The 23,528-nt window shown below is 45.2% G+C and overlaps 1 protein-coding gene across 3 annotated transcripts in view; it reads right to left on the reverse strand.

Moving 5' to 3' along the window:
* POT1 (protection of telomeres 1) overlaps nt 1-23,528 on the reverse strand; it is a 175,132-nt gene that overhangs the window by 119,884 nt on the left and 31,720 nt on the right. For all 3 annotated transcript variants that reach the window (XM_075345082.1, XM_075345081.1, XM_075345083.1), the window contains 2 exons: nt 10,401-10,531; nt 6,134-6,424 (listed from right to left, as the gene is read on the reverse strand). In XM_075345082.1, the coding sequence (XP_075201197.1) occupies nt 6,134-6,424; nt 10,401-10,531 (422 nt within the window). The remainder of the gene's footprint in view (nt 1-6,133; nt 6,425-10,400; nt 10,532-23,528) is intronic.

A 23,528-nucleotide genomic window follows, 5' to 3' on the forward strand; every position in this document is an offset into this window, starting at 1 on the left:
TGATGACACCCAACTGTACACATCTTCTCCTGACATCACCCCTGCACTATTACAAAATACTACCGATTGTCTGTCCGTTGTCTCAAACATCATGTCCTCCCTCTATCTAAAACTGAACCTGTCAAAAACTGAACTTCTCCTGTTTCCTCCCTCGCCTAACCTTCCAGAACCCAATATTACCATTTCTGTGTGTGGCTCTACCATTACGCCCCAGCAACACGCCCGCTGTCTTGGGGTTATATTCGACTCCAATCTTTCCTTCACTCCCCACATTCGTTCACTTGCTCGTTCTTGTCACTTCCACCACAAACACATCTCAAGAATTCGACCTTTTCTTAACGTTGACTCTGCAAAAACTCTTACTGTCGCTCTCATTCATTCTCGCCTGGATTATTGTAACTCTTTACTAATTGGTCTCCCTGTTACTAAACTCTCCCCTCTCCAATCCATTCTGAATTCCGCAGCCAGGATCATTTCCCTCTGCAACCGCTTCACTGATGCCTCTGCTCTTTGCCAGTCATTGCACTGGTTGCCTATCCGTTACAGAATCCAATATAAACTTATCACTCTCACTTACAAAGCTCTCCACGGTTCTGCACCACCCTACATTTCCTCCCTCATCTCTGTCTATCACCCCACCCGTGCCCTCCGCTCTGCTAATGAGTTAAGACTGACATCCTCAACAATTCAAACCTCCCACTCCCGTCTTCAAGATTTCTCACGAGCTGCGCCTATGCTCTGGAACACACTACCAAGAGAAATCCAATTAATTCCCAACATCCACACCTTTAAACGGGCCCTAAAAACGCATTTCTTTAGACTAGCCTATCACCTCACTGCCCTGATCTAATCTAGTCCCTTTCTGCCCTTCAAAAAATTTACTTCCAGTTCTCGTCCCCTGTACCTGTATAAATTCTCACCGACGAGTTCATGCAGCTGCTTTTGAATACCCTATTAAATCGATGGCTAGACCATATATGACAAGCTTTTCTCCCCCCCATTCACCTTTTGTGTCTCTCCTATTTCCTCATAGACTGTAAGCTTACGAGCAGGGCCCTCACTCCTCCTGATATCTTAATTTTGTTATTTTGTATTGTCTCATTGTCTGTACATGTCCCCTCTTAATTGTAAAGCGCTGCGGAATATGTTGGCGCTATAGAAATAAAACTTATTATTATAATAATAAGACCCTGGCATCCAGTGAGGCAATTGACATTGCTAAGAACAAAACAATAGACCCCGCTCTTTTGTTCCGAAGGTTTCTTGTGGTGTCTCAAACTGCTGATCTTTCCCTTGATGAGGTGATGGCCTATGAACTTTCCCCATACCCACCATCCCTCTTTGAGGCAAAACATCTCTTATGCAAACCAAACAAAGCACAACTGATGGCTGCTATAAAAGAACAGAGTTCAGATGGCGCAGTACTCAAGGATGTACCAGAAGTGGAACATTATGTTCTTGACGGAGGTTCTCTTCTACATCGACTGAAGTGGTCAGAAGGAAAGACATATTGTTCAATCGCTGAAGACTATGCATCTTTCACAGTAAAGCACTATGGTAATGCTACGATAGTATTTGATGGTTACATTGGAAGACCAAACACTAAGGACATTACCCATCAGCGACGGCGCAAAAAAAAAAAAAAAAAATCGAACGAGTAACAAAGTGAACATTGCTGAAGCAACGAAATTTGTTGGGAAAAATAAGGACTTCCTTTCGAATGTGGAGAACAAACAGTCTCTTATCAATCTCGTTTCACAGCGCATGAATGACAGAGGTTGCCACGTAATACAATCAGAGGGGGATGCAGATGTGGAGATTATTAAGGCAGCAGTGTCAATGTCATCCAACAAAAGTACTAGTCTCATTGGCGAAGATACAGATCTTTTGGTGTTGTTACTTCATCACGCGTCAAACAGCGATGGCAACAAGTTTTATTTCTACTCAGATAAAGGGAGTCCTGCAACAGTATATTACATTAAGGTTATAAAAACATAGCTGAGATTGAAGACACTGGGTGTAAAGCGATGGTGGCATTGTTCGGGGGCAAACCTGGAGACAATCTGTCTGCAATGAGGTATTCTACTCTCTGCAAAAAAGTTGGTTCAGCCAAAATCGTTGTTACACCTGGACGACTGCCACCGACCTCATCTGCAACGAAGTATCATGCCCTTCGGAGTTAGCTCCAAGTGATGCTTTGGATGGACAATGGTGAGGCCATGGACACTACTGAATGGGGATGGGAATTGCAGAACAACAGTCTAGTTCCAGTGATGATGGATACTTCACCCGCGCCAGAAACACTTCTGAAAGTAATTCACTGCAATTGTTATCGTGGTTGTAGTACACTTCGGTGCACTTGCAAAAGACACGGACTTACTAGTGATGAGCGAGTATGCTTGTTACTACTCGGTACTCGCACGAGTATCAATGTACTCGGGCTACTCGGCGGGGACCGAGTAATCTCGCGATACTCGTGCTGTACTCGGGGTCTTCATGTTGGCGCTCTTTTTACAGCCATCCCTTATGCAGGGATTAGCTGGCAGACCACTGCAATGCCACAGCCCTGTTGTGGAATTGCAGTGATTGGCCAGCCCGCACAGCGTGACCGTGCCTTTAGCCCGACACTTCCCCGCTCGGCTACGGCCCCTCCCGCACTCCACTCCGCGTGTATATATATATGCACGCTTACACACACACGCACGTTTTTTTTTTTTAATTTACAGTTTTAAGGTTTCTACATGCTGCCGTGGGTCATTTCAGAATAATACTCGGGTCTCCCATAGGATAACATTGGGCTCGGTGCTCGGGCCGAGTACACGAGTATTTTGAGATGCTCGGCCCGAGCCTCGAGCTCCCGAGCATTTTAGTACTCGCTCATCACTAGGACTTACCTATTCACGGGTATGCGGACCATGTCAAGAAGGGCATTGTGACAATATGAGTGAGGAAGCAGTGTCTGATGATGAAAATAGTGACTATCGACCTGACATGGTTATTCAGTGATGAAGTAGGTCTTAAAATGCACTGTGCATTAATTTCTATAATTTCTAGAAATGTACATGTATGTCATGACGTCATTGATGACGTCATGACCTCGCCCGTCCATGTAGTCAGTATAAAACTTTGTATAAAAATTTTTAAATGAAAATATATAGTATAAAATATTCGTTATTTTTAGTGTGATGGCTGTCATCGTCATATGATGTCATAGTTAGGACTTTTGTGTTGATCAATTTTTGGTAAAACTTTTAATATGTTGTTCCCCACATATAATAGTAATACAAAAAAAAAAAAATCATAAAACACTTTTTTGGAATTTGTTCCAGGTCAAACCATCAGGGTTTTGTTGTAAATATTTTTTTTACCCCAAAGATGTAGACAGAAGTCCCAATGTTAGTGATCAGAATGGATCACAGGAAAAAAAAGTGAACTAAGCATAATATTGATTTCTGTGAGGCAGAGTGACCAAATCAACAAAAGGGCACAGCATTTCAGGAGAACAACTAGCCAACCATTAAGCATGGGAGTGGATCAATTATTCTTTGGGGTTGTGTTACAGCCAATGGCATGGAGAACATTTCATGGGTAGAGGGAAGAATGGATTCAATAAAATGTCAACAAATTCTTGATATAAACCTAACATCATATGTAAAAAAAAAAGCTTACAGTTGAATAGAGCATGGCTTCTACAACTAGATAATGGTCCTAAACACACTCCAAAATGTAAAATTAGACTACCACAAAAGATACAAGCTGAAGGTTTTACAATGGTCTTAACAGTCCCCTGATCTAAACATCATTGAAAATCTCTGGCTACAGGGGTGTGCATCGGGAGTCTCAGATTCTTCAGAATAACATACTTAAAAAGTTTTCACCAGCTTCAAGCTGAGTTTGGGATACCGCACAGTTCCTTTTACCAATACCTGCAGCACCGACACGCCTATGAGATGTAGACCCGTCGTATGGACATTAGGATAGAGCGGAATCACACTCTTACTGATTTGTTGACATCTCACCGCTCATATGGTATTATTTCTAGGCTATATACAGTGATGTTATCCAGATACCTCGACAAATTCCCTTTGCAGGCTAGAGAGAAGTGGGAGAGGGACTTAGGCCCTATGACAGAGGAACAGTGGGGTGATGTCCTGTCTCAGACTCCAAAGCCTTGCTGTATCTGAAGGCCAACGACTGTCACAGCTATTCTTGGTGCATAGAATATATAGGACACCTAGTCTATTGCACAAGATGGGGGTCCGGACGGATGATCTGTGTCCTAGGTGCGGGCAGGAGGGTGCTAATCTGATGCATATGATGTGGTACTGTGGGTATATTGAAGATTACTAGAGGGCAGTGCTAGAATTGGTTTGACAAGTTTGTAATAGCCGTCCACAGCCATATATATATATATATATATATATATATATATATATATATATATATATATATATATATATATATTCGTAAAGATGTTGGGTAATTTATATTATGGGGAATACATTGGGAAGTAATATATACTTTGTGACCCATACTGATGTGAGACGTGGACTACGGGTGCATTGTTTGGTATGTAATTTGTGTGTTTTGTTACTGACTAAAGGTTTTTCCCCTTTCTGCAATGTTTTTATGGGGAAATTAATTTCTCTAATTTCTATTTTGCTGTTAAATAAAAAAGAAGCGGATTAAAGAAAATAAAAAAAAAAAATTAAAAAAAAAAAGAAAGAAAGAAAAAAGAAAATCTCTTGCTAGACCTCAAAAGAGCAGTGCATGCAAGACGACACAGGAATGTCACCGAACTGCTGGAAAACTTTTCCAAGGAATAATGGATGAAAATCCCTCAAACAAGGATTGAAAGACTCTTGGCGGCTACAAAAAGCATTTACATCCTGTGATACTTACCAAAGGGGGTGCTACTAGGTACTAACCATGCAGGATGGTCAAACGTTTGCATTGGTGGCACAATGTCCTTTTTGTAATTTAAAAATGTAAACGATGAATATTTATATTATATATACTGTATATTTATATTATTTATATTTTTTGCATTAAATAAAAGAGGAAATGTGTCATATTTAACTTTATACCTTTTAGAGATCATTTAATTGTCAAGTTGCTTACCTCTTCACAAAAACTGTAATGTTGACCAGGGGTGCCCAAACGTTTACACGTTATTGTAATTCACATAATAGGTGCAGAAATTCTACAAAATCAAAAACTCCCCCAAAGTTCATCATGAGCATGTAGACTTAGGCTGGGGCCACACAAGAGTAGGTCAGCCGATATGAGAACACCGGATGGAATATTCTAATGACCCTCGGCTCAGGCTCTGCTCCATGCGTGAACCGAGTGCCATTCTACTGTGCTCCGATCTTGGAGAGGGAGGAAACACTTGCAACACATCCACTTTGAGGAGACAAAAGTTATGTCTTCTGGAAGACTAAAGGCCACTTTACACGCAACGACATCGCTAACGCGATGTCGTTGGGGGTCACGGAATTCGTGACGCACATCCGACCTAGTTAGCGGCGTCGTTGCATGTGAAACGCACGAACGACCGTTACCAAGCAATTTTACTTACCTTATCCTTGATTGTTGACACGCTGTCCAGTTCCCAAATACCGTTGCTGTAGCAGGATGCAGGATGTTTGTCGTTCCTGCGGAAGCACACATCGCTGTGTGTGACACTGCAGGAACGAGGAACAACCTCGTACCTGCAGCCAGCTGCAATGAGGAAGGAAGGAGGTGGGCGGGATGTTAGTCCCGCTCATCTCCGCCTCTATTGGGCGGGTGCTTAGTGGTGTCGCTGTGATGCCGAACGAACCTCCCCCTTAGAAAGGAGGCGGTTTGCCGGCAACAGCGACGTCGCTAGGCAGGTAAGTAGTGTGACGGGTGTAAGCGATGTTGTGCACCACGGGCAGCGATTTGCCCGTGACGCATAAGCGGCGGGGGCAGGAACGCACGCTAACGATATCGTTACCGATATCGCAGCGTGTAAAGCAACCTTTAGACCAAGCTCATTTTCTAATCTTTAGATTTCAAACACAACAGTATGCTATTATATCTGTAGAGCTGTACAAAATTTATGGAAAGATCACAAAATCGCAATTTGGTTGAGACAGTAAAAAATTACCTTAAGGAGATACGATGCTTTATCAACCTCAGCTTTAGCAACTAGCTGACAGATCAAATCGAAATATTGGCCAGGCTGAACATCTGATAACTTCCGTCTCGAGCCAGAGAACTGCTGCAGCCCCAGCTGCCAAATCCGTAAGAGCTCTACGGTTTTCTGGTCTTCTGCAGTAAAGCTATAACGCTCAGTAGAAGACCTTGGAACGAGTGGAGCGTCAACTGTACCTTCAAATACTAATGCTGAGAAACCGCTACTACTAATACCTTGAAATTCATTGTTAAACTTCTGAATCTAAGAGGAAAGAAAAAAAAAAAAAAAGTATAATACCACAAACATATCGTAAGACACATGATGATATGTAAACATCAACATCCAAAATAAAATTATGCACAAATTGTTACTTCTGTGATCAGCAAGACCGATCATACTGCCTATACCACTGTTAGGCAGCTGGAATACACAGGTCCAGGACCATCACAAAACTTTAATTTTGCAAATTTCTATTTTTTTGCCTCATCTTCCCATCATCATTCTAGCCATGCTATGAGAATAAAGTACATGGACAAGACTACGTGTAGCTCCACTGCTGGATATCCATTTACCTGATGCAAGATGAACCACTTATGGAATTACTTGAAACAGGGATTCAGACCTGTGGAACCATTCTACCACATTTCATTTGTACTACAAGGGTATGTCTTATATATAGTGGTTGCACTGGTTTTCTTCAGTCGAAGGGAAGAAATCAGCAGTGGACTAAAGCAGCAACAAAGTGCCAAAAACTTCAATAGTCTGGATTTTCAGAACCAATTTCACCCTTTGCAATTATCTTTGTCAAATTCACAACACAATCCGAATGTGAAAAATAAGAATTTTACACCAGATTCACAACTAACTGGAGGAAGTTATGTGTAGGCAGCGCTTTATATTGTACAGTATTAGGTCTCCATTATTAGTAGCTGGATGCTCATGCTATTTTAGGCCCAGATATCAATCTGCACATTTTTGATTCTCCATAGACTGCTGTCTTAACTGCACAGTATATACAGATGATACCTTACAGAATCAATGCAGCAATGTCTATACGCTACAGGAAATGGTATTATGGGTTCTACAGTACTACGCTGACTTATGAGCTGGGAAATGTACCTTACTAAACAGCATTTACCATACATTTTAGTGCAGGAAGAGGGTACAACTGTCCACTATACAACTGGTCTACATCCTGTAACGTCAGGTATGTTTTGCTATACTGGCACTAGGATGCTTAATGTAACCATACCTTTTGTTCTGAGATTAGTGGTTTTATTTCAGAAATATAGCTCTGGCAAAAATTAAGAGACCACTGCAAACTATTCAGTTTTACTGATTTTTCTCTTTATAGGTATATTTTTGAGTGAAATGTAAATTGTTCTTTTATTCTATAAACTACTGACAACAAGTCTCCGAATTTCCAAGCAATACATTTTGTATTTATTTTCTGAAAATGAGAAGTGGTCAAAATAACAAAACAATGCATTGCTTTCAGACCTCAAATAATGCAAAGAAAAGTTTGTAATCATTTAGAAACAACAATATTAATATTTTAACTCAGAAAGAGTTCAGAAATCAATATTTTGTGGAATAACCAGGATTTTTAATCACAGCTTTCATGCGTCTTGGCATGCTTTCCTCCAGTCTTTCACACTGCTTTTGGATGACCTTATGCCACTCCTGGTGCAAAAATGTAAGCAGTTCTTCTTTGTTTGATGGCTTGTGACTATCCATCTTCCTCTTGATTACATTACAGAGGTTTTCAATGGGGTTCAGGTCTGGAGATTGCCATGACAGGGTTTTGATGTGGTAGTCCTTCATCCACACGTTGATTGACCTCACTGTGTGGCATGGCACATTGTCCTGCTGGAAAAAAAAGTCTTCAGAGTTGGGGAACATTGCCTGAGCAGAAGGAAGCAATTGTTTTTACAGGATAACCTTGTATGCAGCTTCATTCATACGTCCGTAGCAAAGTTTAATCTACCCAATTCCAGCCTTGCTGCAGCATACCCAGATCATCACCGATCCTCCAAATTCCACAGTGGGTGCAAGTTTGTACACCTCTCCAGGTCTCCTCTCTCATAAGAGAAGACTACCTTACTCCTGTCCTCTATGGTCCTATAATTACGGTCTTTGGCAAACTTCACCCTGGCTCTCCTTAGCCTCTGATTGAATAAAGGCTTTTTTCTAGCTTTACATGACTTGAGCACTGACTCTAAGAGTCTGTTACGATCTGTACTTGCCGTGCACTTCACCCCAGCTGCCATTTGACATTGATTTTGTAGGTCACTTGATGACATTCTGAGGTTGCTGAGTGACATTCGAATAAGATGACTGTCATCCCGGTCAGTGGAGAGTTGCTTTTGCCCTCTGCTGGTCTGTAGCTTTGTTGTCCCCAATGTTTGCTGCTTGACCTTGTTGTAATGGCCATCTTAGAAATTTTAAGGATGGAGGCAACCTGAAGCTTGCTGTATCCCTCTTCTAGTAAAGCCAGAATTAAGCCCTTCATTTCTTCACTCAAGACTTTTCTTTTCAACTCCTTTGGCATGGTGAAAAGTTATTTTTTCATTCCTATTACTTTTGGGATATTACTAGCACTTGTTTTGCCATCCAGCTTGTCCTATTGCAAGAGGATTGTGAAGACCACAGCAGTGTTTTATATTTTCCCTCGTTAAATAAGATTTGGTTTAGGTGATAACCTAATCAGAAGCACATTAAGTAGAATGAGGCCCCTTGCAGATGTCCATGTTTAATCAGGTACAAGCCCCTTGCATCGGTATGGTCATACATGTGTCATGTGTGTATAACGTGTGTGACATCTGTGTTTGCATACGTGTGACATCAGTGTGACACGTACCAGAGCAAACATGGGTCTTTGAAATAAAAAGATTTTATTCTTCGGCTCTGCTGTCTCCTGCTTCTGACCCATGCTCATTATAGTCATTGATTATTCACTGCACTGAGGACCGGGAAGCCGAAGCATTGCGGTGACAGCACCGCGGGGACTGCATCGGGGACAGCACTGCTGGTGACAGGTGAGTATTCAGCAAGCAAGCAAGCAGTGTGTGTGCAGTGATGTCCAGGAGGTCATTGGAGTTCCCAATGAACTCTGATGACATTCTGACGACACCCCCACGACACAGCGGGTGTCACCACGGTGACTTCATGGGTTCATCAAGGTTCATTGGGAACTCCAATGACCTCCTGGAGGTCACTGTACAAACACTGCTTGCTTGCTGAATACTCACCTGTCACTGGCAATGCTGTCCCCAATGCGGTCATCGCAATACTCTGGCTTCCAGGTCCTCAGTGCAGTGAATAATCAATGAATATAATGAGCGACAGTAAGAAGCAAGAGACATCAGAGCCGAAAGAAAACAGCACTGGATACAGGTAAATTTAGAAATTTTATTTTATTTCAAAGACCTGTGTTTTCTCCGGTATGTGTCACACTGATGTCACATGGATCACATCAGTGTGCGATCCGTGTGACACCCGTACTGCCGAAAAAAAAATGGACATGTCTCCGTGTGTGCGTGCAGGGTCACATGGCCCATGTAAAAACACGGCTGTGCAAGTAACTCCAGAGAATAACATGGGTACGTGTGGCATCTGTGTTAAAAACTTATGTCACACGGACCTGAAAAAACGGACGTCTGAAAGGGGCCTGAGGTGTACTCTGGTTGGAATTCAACCGACACTGGAATGGAATGGCTGTCAGATGTAGGGAAGCTGATTTTTATAAAACTGTACAGTGGTCTCTTAATTTTTGCCAGAGCTGTATGTGCAAGTAAAGTTCCAGCAATGCACTGATTGACAGGTGCAACAAGGGCAGGAATATGTGGGTCGGTTCTTGCTATCTATTCCTGGCCCTGCCTGCCTGGCCTTCGTTCCCCTGTTGCCATCATAGTCGTTAATTCCGGCGCAAGCAGACAGATAGCGGCGGGAATATATAGCAAGACCTGACCCACATATTCCCTTCCTGTTGCACCTGTCAATCAAACTGCAGTGCATTGCTAGAACTTTACTTGCAAATATTTGTGAAATAAAACATCTAATCTCAGAACAGAAGCTATGCTTAGACGCAGAATCCTAGTGCCAGTATAGTACTGGCTTTACTTTATATATGAAAATCCTGCTAGTTGGTCCCCTTTAATTGATAAATGCAGTTCTGGTTCCACTGTATTTATAGCATACAAGTATTAAAGACATTTATACAGACCCCAAAGCATACCTTTATTCTATGGAATCGAACAATATCACCGATTTTATAAATTTTCGGAAGACCATCTTGATTTCCACTGAAAAATGTGCACTTTAACTTCACATTGGATTGGTCCACAATTGTAATAATAGAACAATAGTCTGATAAGAAAAAAAAGAATGCCATGTCAACTTGCTATTAAACTATGCACAAATCAGGACATTTAGGCAGTGTTTACATGCTGCGTTTTTGATGCTTTTTCTGCAACCAAAACCTGCTCTCTTGGCGGTAAAAACGCTGCATTTAAAATGCCCATTTTTTTTAGCTTTTTTGACACTTTTCTGCAGTTTATTTTCAGGTGTGAATTAAATGTATTATTTTTATCTATAGTACAAGTTTAATAAAAGTTAGCTGTATTCACCAAAAATGCCACGAAAAATGCCGTTCAGCAGGTTTTTGCTACTTCATCTGAGAGCAGCATGTTGTAAGCAAAGATATTCTGAAACTAAGCATGTTTAACTTAGGTCACTGTGTGTAGTCTTTCTGACTTTATCTCACAATTCACTGTAGCAGAGCTGGGAGCTGTCCCACTCACATCAGGCTCTCAACAGAAATTGTACATTGATTGTGAGGTGTCAATCACAGCAGGGGAGTGGTAGACTGGTCTGCAGAAGGCACCCAATCACACCAATGTTAATCACAGAGCAGGAAACAGTTTAGTGAAGGTAAACAATAGCTGGGACCAGGCAAGAGAAACAGGTCTTTACTTTACACATACTTTTTTAACCCTCACAGCATGCTGCCCTCGGTTTATATTGCAAAATCCTGGTGACATTCCTTAAAAACAAAAAAAAAAACAAACAAAAAAAACAACAAAGACACAATGTGTGAACATAATCTTGGGCACTGAACGCATATACAGTGCTGGCCAAAGGTATTGGCACCCCTGCAATTCTGTCAGATAATACTCAGTTTCTTCTTGAAAATGATTGCAGTCACAAATTCTTTGGTATTATTTTATTATCTTCATTTATTTTGCTTGCAATGAAAAAACACAAAAGAGAAAGACAAAAAGTATTGACACCCTTAGCCTAATACTTGGTTGCACAACCTTTAGCCAAAATAACTGTGAACAACCGCTTCTGGTAACCATCAATGAGTTTCTTACAATGCTCTGCTGGAATTTTAGACCATTCTTCTTTGGCAAACTGCTCCAGGTCCCTGAGATTTGAAGGGTGCCTTCTCCAAACTGCCATTTTGAGATCTCTCCACAGGTGTTCTATGGGATTCAGGTCTGGACTCATTGCTGGCCACTTTAGTAGTCTCCAGTGCTTTCTATCAAACCATTTTCTAGTGCTTTTTGAAGTGTGTTTTGGGTCATTGTCCTGCTGGAAGACCCATGACCTCTGAGGAAGATCCAGCTTTCTCACACTGGGCCCTACATTATTCTGCAAAATTTGTTGGTAGTCTTCAGACTTCATAATGCCATGCACACGGTCAAGCAGTCCAGTGCCAGAGGCTGCAAAGCAACCAAAAAACATAAAGGGAACCTCCCTGTAGGGACCGTGTTCTTTTCTTTGAATGCCTCTTTTTTTTTCCTGTAAACTATGTTGATGGCTTTTCCCAAAAAGCTCTACTTTTGTCTCATCTGACCAGAGAACATTCTTCCAAAACGTTTTTGGCTTTCTCAGGTAAGTTTTGGCAAACTCCAGCCTGGCTTTTTTATGTCTCGGGGTAAGAAGTGGGGTCTTCCTGGGTATCCTACCATACAGTCCCTTTTCATTCAGATGCCGACGGATAGTACGGGTTGACACTGTTGTACCCTCGGACTGCAGAGCAGCTTGAACTTGTTTGGATGTTAGTCGAGGTTCTTTATCCACCATCCACACAATCTTGCATTGAAATCTCTCGGCAATTTTTCTTTTCCTTCCACATCTAGGGAGGTTAGCCACAGTGCCATGGGCTTTAAAGGGAACCTGTCATCAGAAATTTAGCTATAAAGCTAAAAGTTCCCCCCTCTGCAGCTCCTGGGCTGCATTCTAGGAAGCTTCCTATAGTTTTTTTGGCCCCTTTTATTCCAAAATAAATACTTTGTAAACTGGTACCTTTTCGTATGCAAATTTCTAAAATCGTCCATGGGGGCGGGCTGCCTGGGGTCTGTTGCTGTCCTCCTGCAGATTTACGCCGCCCCCGAACGCTGAATTTCAAAAGCTCAGGACACCGCCCCTGGGTGCCCGTGGTCCCGCGCATGCGCTGTTACACTGTAGCGGTGCCGTGCACTGCGTGCACGGTGACCGCTAGTGACGCTTTGCGCGGGCACGAGGTTATGGGCGGCGCTGTGAGTGTCATTAGTAAGTGCCGCCCATAACCTCGTGACCGCACTTTCCCCTATGACTCCAGCGTTATGCGCAAGCGCTCGCTGGCCTGATGCCCGGACGTCCCCTCCTTCCCATCTATTTCCTGCTGCTGAGCAGGATGGGAAGGAGGGGACGTCCGGGCATCAGGCCAGCGAGCGCTTGCGCATAACGCTGGAGTCATAGGGGAAAGTGCGGTCACGAGGTTATGGGCGGCACTTACTGATGACACTCACAGCGCCGCCCATAACCTCGTGCCCGCGCCAAGCGTCACTAGCGGTCACACGTGCACGGCACCGCTACAATGGAACAGCGCATGCGCGGGACCACGGGCACCCAGGGGCGGCATCCTGAGCTTTTGAAATTCAGCGTTCGGGGGCGGCGTAAATCTGCAGGAGGATAGCAACGGACCCCAGGCAGCCCGCCCCCATGGACGATTTTAGAAATTTGCATACGAAAAGGTACCAGTTTACAAAGTGTTTATTTTGTTATAAAAGGTGCCAAAATAACTATAGGAAGCTTCCTAGAATGCAGCCCAGGAGCTGCAGAGGGGGGAACTTTTAGCTTTATAGCTAATTTTCTGATGGCAGGTTCCCTTTAAACTTCTTGATGACACTGCGCACCGAAGACACAGGAACTTTCAGGTCTTTGGAGATGGACTTGTAGCCTTGAGATTGCTCATGCTTCCTCACAATTTGGATTCTCAAGTCCTCAGACAGTTCTTTGGTCTTCTTTCTTTTCTCCATGCTCAATGTGGTACACACAAGGACACAGGACAGAGGTTGAGTCAACTTAATCCATGTCAACTGGCTGCAAGTGGGATTTAGTTATTGCCAACACCTGTTAGGTGCCACAGGTAAGTTACAGGTGCTGTTAATTACACAAATTAGAGAAGCATCACATGATTTTTCAAACAGGACCAATACTTTTGTCCACCCCCTTTTTTATGTTTGGTGTGGAATTATATCCAATTTGGCTTTATGACAATTTTTTTTTTCATTGATGACAAATTAAATGAAGATAATAATGCAAAAGAATTTGTGATTGCAATCATTTTCAAGAAGAAACTGAGTATTATCTGACAGAATTGCAGGGGTGCCAATACTTTTGGCCAGCACTGTATTCCATCTCTGTAAGACACATTAATAAAGCATACTGCCACTGAAGCTCCTCCATGAGATTTCTACACTGACCATTGAGAGAACGCTGAGATATATACAACCATACAATGTCCAACAAATATGGGGACATTATGGGGAAAATATGTGGGTAGTTCCAATTCTCATTATCTTACCAGACACCATGTGTTGACATTACTGAGCAGCATACATATGAAGGTCAGAGGGCACACTTTACAGGATTCAGATGGGAACACAGCAGATTTTACCAGAATACACTGATTTAGGAACAGCATGTCAAGTATTTTTTAAAGGCACTGGACCAAAAACCCCTGAAAGAGGAAAAAGGGAACTCATGTCCAATAATGCAATTAATCAACAGAACTTTAATTCATTTTCAGCACTGATTGCTGTCAGTCAGTGCTGGGGTGTGCTTACAGTGATATGAGTAGTGACTAATTGCTTCAGTCATGCCTACATGACTGAAAGCAAGCAGTTTGGCAAAAATAAAGTTAATTTTCTCCCAGTACGGAGGCCAGGCACTTTCATAGCGCTATAAGTCCGGTGTCACATGTGCATTGATTCCCCCATGCGGGAGAATCGGATCAATTGTGGTAATGACACTCAGATCAAACTCTGATCAGTGTCACTTAGTGTGATCAGATTCTCTTGCATGAGAGTATCGGAGCACACTGTCAGAAGATGGTGAACAAAATTTCTCCATCTTCACCAGTCAGTGAGTCTGCGGAAATCAGATTGCAGTTGGATGTTATCTAAGTACAGTCCAATGATTTCCATGCTCCCATAGACTCGAATGGGTGAGAGCCAATTCGCAGCATGCTGTACATATTTTTCTCATAATGAATTGGCAGAAAAAAAAACACTGATCCTTGCTGCTCTATAGTATAACACTGGTCTGAGTGCTACCTGATAAATCATTGGATAGCATTTGTTCATGTTATACGCTCTTGTGAACGTGCCCTTAAAAGAGAATCTGTCAGGTGCAATATGCACCCAGAAGCACGAGCAGTTCTGGGTGTATATTGCTAATCCCTGCCTAACCGTCCCTGTATACACTAGCATAGATAAAGAGATCTCTAGAAAAAGTATTTCTAAAGATCTTATATCTTATGCTAATGAATGCGAGGACTAGTCACAAGGTATTATATCCCCCAACTAGCTATCCTCTTAGCATAGCAGCACACCCACAAGGTGCGAACTAACATGCTATTGAATGCAGCATTACCAGTGGTGACGTGCGTACCTGTGTTCACTTTGACGGGCTGTTCTGAATGCCCAACACTTCCAGTCATGCACAGTAGACCTCTCTGAAGCCGGGACGCATACACCCGGCCTCATACTGCGCATGACCGAAAGTGCCCGGCATTCAGAAGCGTGAACACAGGTACGCGCGGCACAGCTCGTAACGCTGCATTGAATAGCATGTGAGTACGCCCCTGTGGACGTGCTAACATGCTAAGACCTCTTTCACACGTCAGTAATTCTGGTACGTATATGACATTTTTATACATACCAGAATCATGTACATACGCAGACCCATTAAAATCAATGGGTCTGTGCACACATCAGAGATTTTACACTGACTGTGTCTCCGTGCGGCGTAAACACGTGTCTGTGATTTCCGCACGGAGACATGTCCGTTTTTTTCTGGCATCACTGATCTCCCACGGACCACACTATGGTGTGATTCGTGTGTGATCTGTGAAACATGTACCAGAGAAACACGTACATTGAAAATAAAAAGCTTTTTATACTCACCTTTAGCGATGCTGTTTCTGACCGCTTTTCTCTGCTGCTTCCTAGCCATTATTCTAGCTAATTATTCTTATGCATATGCATTTATGCACCGCACAGCCAACCTGGAAGTAGTTGCAGCAGTGAGAGACACAGCGGCTGGACACAGGAGAGCGGAAGTATTAGCACCAAAAATAGCAGGAGCGGGGACAAGTGAGTTTACCTCATAGAAAAAAACTGAAAATGTTACCGCTCTCAAAAAGTCGTGACACAAACAAGGTTTTTCTTTTGTTTTTGTTTTTTTAACCTTCTGAATGTTTTTTCACCACTTAAGTAAAACAAAAAGTATACATGTTAGGTATCGATGTAATCATACTGACCTGGAAAATTATATTGTCTGGTGAGTTTTATGTTAAAATGAAAACAAGCTCTCACATGGCTATATCACTGGAAAAATAAAAAAAGATATGGCTCTTGGAATAAGGGGAGGAAAAAGTGCAAAACAATGAAAAATTGTACGTTTTTTTTAAGGAGTTAACTAAGTTGCGTATAGATGCAAAGAAGGGAATTTTGTTTACTTACCGTAAATTCCTTTTCTTCTAGCTCCTATTGGGAGACCCAGACAATTGGGTGTATAGCTACTGCCTCCGGAGGCCACACAAAGAATTACACTTTAAAAAGTGTAACCCCTCCCCTCTGCCTATACACCCTCCCGTGCATCACGGGCCCATCAGTTTTGGTGCCAAAGCAGGAAGGAGGAAACTTATAAATTGGTCTAAGGTAAATTCAATCCGAAGGATGTTCGGAGAACTGAAACCATGAACCAAAAGAACAATTCAACATGAACAACATGTGTACACAAAAGAACAAACAGCCCGAAGGGCACAGGGGTGGGTGCTGGGTCTCCCAATAGGAGCTAGAAGAAAAGGAATTTACGGTAAGTAAACAAAATTCCCTTCTTCTTTGTCGCTCCATTGGGAGACCCAGACAATTGGGACGTCCAAAAGCAGTCCCTGGGTGGGTAAAAGAATACCTCGATAAAAAGAGCCGAAACAACGGCCCCCTCTTACAGGTGGGCAACCGCCGCCTGAAGGACTCGCCTACCTAGGCTGGCATCTGCCGAAGCATAGGTATGCACCTGATAGTGTTTCGTGAAAGTGTGCAGACTCGACCAGGTAGCCGCCTGACACACCTGCTGAGCCGTAGCCTGGTGCCGCAATGCCCAGGACGCACCCACGGCTCTGGTAGAACGGGCTTTCAGCCCTGAAGGAATCGGAAGCCCAGAAGAACGGCAGGCTTCAAAAATCGGTTCCTTGATCCACCGAGCCAAGGTTGACTTGGAAGCCTGCGACCCCTTACGCTGGCCAGCGACAAGTACAAAGAGCGCATCAGAGCGGCGCATTGGCGCCGTGCGAGACACGTAGATCCGGAGTGCTCTCACTAGATCTAACAAATGCAAATCCTTTTCATATTGGTGAATTGGATGAGGGCAAAATGAAGGTAAGGAGATATCCTGATTGAGATGAAAAGTGGACACCACCTTAGGGAGAAAGTCCGGGACCGGACGCAGAACCACCTTATCCTGGTGAAATACCAGGAAAGGGCCTTTGCATGACAGCGCTGCAAGCTCTGACACTCTACGGAGTGAAGTAACCGCCACTAGAAATGCCACCTTCTGCGAAAGACGTGATAGAGAGACATCCCGCAGCGGTTCAAAAGGTGGTTTTTTGAAGAGCCCGTAGAACCATGTTGAGATCCCAGGGTTCCAGCGGACGCTTGTAAGGTGGGACTATGTGGCAAACTCCCTGCAGGAACGTGCGGACCTGCGGAAGCCTGGCTAGACGCTTTTGAAAAAACACGGAAAGCGCCGAGACTTGACCTATGAGAGAGCCGAGAGACAACCCTTGTCCAATCCCGATTGAAGGAAGGAAAGAAACCTGGTTAAGGCAAACGGCCAGGGGGTAAACCACCTCTCAGAGCACCAGGCTAAGAAGATCCTCCAAGATCTGTAATAGATCTTGGCGGACGTTGGTTTCCTGGCCTGTCTCATAGTGGCAATGACATCTTGAGACAACCCTGAGGACGCTAAGAGCCAGGACTCAATGGCCACACAGTCAGGTTGAGGGCCGCAGAATTCAGATGGAAAAAAGGCCCTTGAGATAGCAAGTCTGGTCGGTCTGGGAGCGCCCACGGTTGCTCCACCTTGAGATGCCACAGATCCGGGTACCACGACCGCCTCGGCCAATCTGGAGCGACGAGAATGGCGCGGCGGCAGTCGGACCTGATCTTGCGCAACACTCTGGGCAGCATTGCCAGAGGAGGGAATACATAAGGCAGTTGAAACTGCGACCAATCCTGAACTAAGGCGTCCGCCGCCAGAGCTCTGTGGTCCTGAGACCGTGCCATGAATGCCGGGACCTTGTTGTTGTGCCGAGACGCCATGAGATCGACGTCCGGCGGTCCCCAGCGGCAACAGATCTCTTGAAACACGTCCGGGTGGAGAGACCATTCCCCCGCGTCCATGCCCTGGCGACTGAGGAAGTCTGCTTCCCAGTTTTCTACGCCCGGAATGTGAACCGCGGAGATGGTAGAGGCTGTGGCCTCCGCCCACAGCCGAATCCGCCGGACTTCTTGGAAGGCTTGACGACTGCGAGTGCCGCCCTGGTGGTTGATGTACGCAACCGCCGTGGCGTTGTTCGACTGTATGCGGATCTGCCTGCCCTCGAGCCACCGATGGAACGCCTTGAGGGCTAGATACACTGCCCTTATCTCCAGAACATTGATCTGAAGGGAGGACTCTGTCGGAGTCCAGGTTCCCTGAGCCTTGTGGTGGAGAAAAAACCGCTCCCCATCCTGACAGGCTCGCGTCCGTCGTGACCACAGCCCAGGATGGGGGCAGAAAGGATTTTCCTTTTGACAGAGAAGTGGGGAGAAGCCACCACTGAAGTGAGGTCTTGGCTTCCAGAGACAGAGAGACGTTCCTGTCTAAGGACGTCGGCCTCTTGTCCCATTTGCGGAGAATGTCCCATTGGAGAGGACGCAGATGAAATTGCGCAAATGGAACTGCCTCCATTGCTGCCACCATCTTCCCCAGGAAGTGCATGAGGCGCCTCAAGGGGTGCGACTGGGCCCGAAGAAAGGATTGCACCCCTGTCTGCAGCGACCGCTGTTTGTCCAGCGGTAGCTTGACCATCGCTGAGAGAGTATGAAACTCCATCCCGAGGTACGTCAGTGACTGGGTCGGAGACCAATTTGACTTTGGAAAATTGATGATCCACCCGAACCTCTGGAGAGTCTCCAGAGCAACGGTCAGACTGTGTTGACAAGCCACCCGTGAGGGTGCCTTGACTAGGAGATCGTCTGGGTAAGAGATCACAGAGTGGCCATAAGAGTGTAGGATCGCTACGACGGATGCCATGACCTTGGTGAAGACCCGTGGGTCTGTCGCCAGGCCGAAAGGCAGTGCCACAAACTGAAGGTGTTCGTCCCCGATGGCGAAACGCAGGAAGCGTTGATGCTCTTGAGCGATCTGCCATGGAGATAGGCATCTTTGATGTCGATTGATGCTAGGAAGTCTCCTTGGGACATCGAAGCGATGACAGATCGGAGGAATTCCATGCGAAACCGCCTGGTTGTCACATGTTTGTTGAGCAATTTGAGGTCCAAAACGGGACGGAATGAGCTGTCCTTTTTTGGCACCACGAACAGATTGGAGTAAAAACCGCGACCGCGTTCCTGAAGGGGAACGGGGATCACCACTCCTTCTGTTTTCAGAGTGTCCACCGCCTGAAAAAGCGCAACGGTCCGTTCGGGGGGCGGAGATGTTCTGAAAAAAACGAGTCGGAGGACGAGAGCTGAACTCTATCCTGTAACCGTGAGACAGAATGTCTCTCACCCATCGGTCTTGGAAATGTGGCCACCAGGCGTCGCAAAAGCGGGAGAGCCTGCCACCGACCAAGGATGCGGATTGGGGCGGCCGACGACCGCATTAATCTCAGCCAGAGAAGCTGAGATAGCTTGGAGTGCCCTCACGGCTGCGAAGGCCGGAGCAAAAGATGCGCCTATGGCTTCCTAGATGGATTTCATCATAAGCTTTATTTGCCTGTCAGTGGCATCCATGAGAGATGAACCATCTGCCACTAATACTACGGATCTAGCCGCCAGCCTGGAGACTGGAGGATCCACCTTGTGACACTGAGCCCAACCCTTAACTACGTCAGGGGGGGAAAGGGGAACGTGTGTCATTAAGGCGCTTAGTAAAGCGCTTGTCCGGAAAGTTCTGTGCTTCTGGACAGCCTCTCTGGAGTTAGAGTGATCGAAAAAACGCACTCCGTGTACATTTGGGAAACCTAAACTGGTGTTTCTCCCGCTGTGAAGCCGACTCCTCCATAGGAGAAGATGGGGAAGAGAGGTCTAGCACCTGGTTGATGGACGCTATAAGGTCATTTACTATGGCGTCCCCTTCAGGTGTTCCAGATTGAGAGCAACGTGAGGTTCAGAGCCCTGAGCTGCGACCTCCGCTTCATTCTCCCGAGAGTCCTCAAGCTGAGACCCCGAACAGCGTGATGAAGTCGTGGAAGGTTCCCAGCGAGCCCGGTTAGCCTGTCTGAGGCCGCGGTCCGTGTCGGAGTTCTCACCGTGGGATCTGGGTGTTACCCCAGGAACCCCTTGTTGTACCGACCCAGAGGGGCCTGGGAGCGATGAACTCACAGCGCCCTGGCCCTGTGTTACCGGTCTGGACTGCAAAGCTTCCAGTATCTTAGCAGCCCCTCTGTTCATAGACTGGGCCATGGAATGTGAAAGCGACTCAGAGAGTTGCTCAGACAAAACGTGCAAACTCTGTCCCTGCCATCTGTGCAGTGGAAACCGGTGGTACCACCTGAGCCGAGGGTCCCACCAGTGCCGGAGGCTCCGGCTGAGTGAGTGCCCCAGGGGCCATTCATTTGCAATGATAGGTGGAACCTGCCGGCAATATAGCCGCACAAGAGGTACAGGTTGCAAAGAAAGCCTGTGCCCTGGCACCCTTACTGTTTGCGGACGACCTGCTGTTGTCACCTCTTAGTAATCAGCGAGGGTATATAGCCAAAAACAAATAGTGCTGCCGAACAGTGAAATCATATACCATATAACTATATATATATATATATATATATATATATATATATATATAACTATATATATATATATATATATATAACTATATATATATAACTATATATATATATATATATATATAACTATATATATATAACTATATATATATATATAACTATATATATATATATATAACTATATATATATATATATATATAACTATATATATATATATATATATATATATATATATATATATATATATATATATATATATATATATATATATATATATATATATATATATATATATATATATATATATATATATATATATATATATATATACATACACTTCGGCACCCAAGGGTGGCCAGCACCCGAATGGGAAACTGGTGCCCCACAGTGCACAGTGAGGGGGGAGGAGGATACCAAGTATGCTCCAGCCCTCACTGCCGACGTCCAGTCGGCCGTCCCGTCGTTACCCCTGACTGGCAGGCCCGGGAACGGGAGTATATGGTACTAGGCCGCAAGAGCCGGGGACTAAAGTTAAAAACGCGGCCGGCAAACAGGCGCGGTCGGCGCGGTAGTCCCGGTCTCACAAACCACACAGCAACCGCTGCGGCGTTTGCAACCCAGGTGCTGCATGCAGCGTCCCCAAAGGGGACATAGAGTACCTTATGGATGCAGGGCTCTGTCCCTGATGATGTCCAGTCTCCTGTCCGTCAGAATCCCCCAGGGGCTGCGGATGGAGCCCGGTCCCAGTGCATGGCGACCGGTTAGGAACCCCCTCTCCCATTAGCTGCAGAGCACATTCTGAGATTCTCCACCGGCAGAATCATACTGAGAGCCATATAACAATGGCTGCCGGCGTTCCGAGGGGAGGAGGGAGCCGAGGGCGGAACCACAAAAGTGCGGGAATCTGCGCCCCATAGTGAACAGTGAGGGGGGAGGACAGCGAAGTGTGCTCCAGCGCTCACCGTCGGCGTCATACCGACCGTCCCGCCCTTCCCCCTGACTGGCAGGCCCAGGGGCGGGAGTTTAATACACTAGGCCGCAAAAGCCGGGGACTAAAGTAAAAACCGCGGCCGGCAAACAGGCACGGTCGGCGCGGTAGTCCTGGTCAAAAAAACCACACCGCAGTCGCTGCAGCGTCTGAGGCCAAGGTGCTTCATGCACCATCCCAAAGGGGACACAGAGTACCTGTAGATGCAGGGCCATGTCCCTGACGATACTCAGTCTCCTGTCCGGCAGATTCCACCTGGGGCTGCGGAGGGAGCCCGGTCCCAGTGGCTGGATGACCGGTTAGGATCCCACTTCACCCAGAGCCCCTAAGGGATGGGGAAGGAAAACGGCATGTGGGCTCCAGCCTCTGTACCCGCAATGTGTACCTCAACCTTAACAGCACCGCCGACTCAGTGGGGTGAGAAGGGAGCATGCCGGGGGCCCTGTTAGGGGCCCTCTTTTCTTCCATCCGATATAATCAGCAGCTGCTGCTGACTAAAATGTGGAGCATTGTGTGAATGTCAGCCTCCTTCAACACAAAGCATAAAACTGATGGGCCCGTGATGCACGGGAGGGTGTATAGGCAGAGGGGAGGGGTTACACTTTTTAAAGTGTAATACTTTGTGTGGCCTCCGGAGGCAGTAGCTATACACCCAATTGTCTGGGTCTCCCAATGGAGCGACAAAGAAAATTCTGCAACATCAAAAGTTCATCAAAAGCTCATCATGGGAACGTATCACCGTCTACCCGGGCACATAGGTCTTTCTTGATCCACTAGCCTGTACTGATCCCTGCCACTGCAGGTTGATCTTTTCTTTCCTGCCATTGCGGGCTGATCTCCCTTTTTCTGTCTCCCCTGAGGAACTCTTGTTGACTAAGAGGGAAACGCGTTGGGAGGACATCTATTTTTTGTGGTTGTGGGGCAGACAACTTATTTGGGGCTGCCCTTGTCAGGGCGGAAGTCTAATAACGGGGCACGACAGGGTTTATTACTCCATTACCCGACGCTTTGCCCTGGTTCTTCCAGCCTATGACTAATCTTGGATCGGTGATTAATCTTACTTATGGAGAAGATCTGGGTGAGATTTGTCTGATATATTGCCATTTGGCATCACTATTTAATTTGTTATTTGCACAATTTAAGCACAAGCACTTTGGTACCTTTTAATGTATTTATTAAAAGTTATGTTTTAGTCCCTGCTGTTATCCACACTTAAATTGGACTATTGGGCTACATTTTCTGCTTGTCAGAACCTGCTATTGAACGTAGACTGAAGAAGCACTCCCATTCATTTTTTGTATTTCCTACACCTGTGTAAATGCTAGTGTATTGTAGCGTGTAAATATTATCACCGATCGCAGTCTTCTCTGGTATCCAGCGCTCCTCCACTCCACACTGCGCTTTATGGGCCAGGATTCATCAACAGTGGTGATACTGACACCAGTCCTGATGGAGGAGGTGTGCTGGAGTCAGACGATCCCGATTCATTAAGAGGTTCATGTCTCCTAATGAGACTGGCGCGTCAGAAAAGTGGCGTATGTCTCGCCAAAAATCTTACTCCAATTAGGGACTGGAGTAAGATTTGTGGAATAAAGAATGCCACCACGCATTATGAACTTTATGAGCGAGGATGGCAATGCCTCATCACAAATATGTCATAACCCCCTTGTTGAGAACCGGTTGAAAATGGTGTGCGCGCCAAAACATCCACTGGGCCTCAGTGATGCACTGCAGAATCCAGTGATGGGTTGCAGTGGTCATATGGCTACTCAGGGATATCAAAGTAAAGAAATGTTGGGAGAGGATGGGCTTTATCACGGGAGTAATGACT

Source organism: Anomaloglossus baeobatrachus, chromosome 4, assembly GCF_048569485.1.
Source record: "Anomaloglossus baeobatrachus isolate aAnoBae1 chromosome 4, aAnoBae1.hap1, whole genome shotgun sequence".
Classification (NCBI taxonomy): Eukaryota; Metazoa; Chordata; class Amphibia; order Anura; family Aromobatidae; genus Anomaloglossus; species Anomaloglossus baeobatrachus.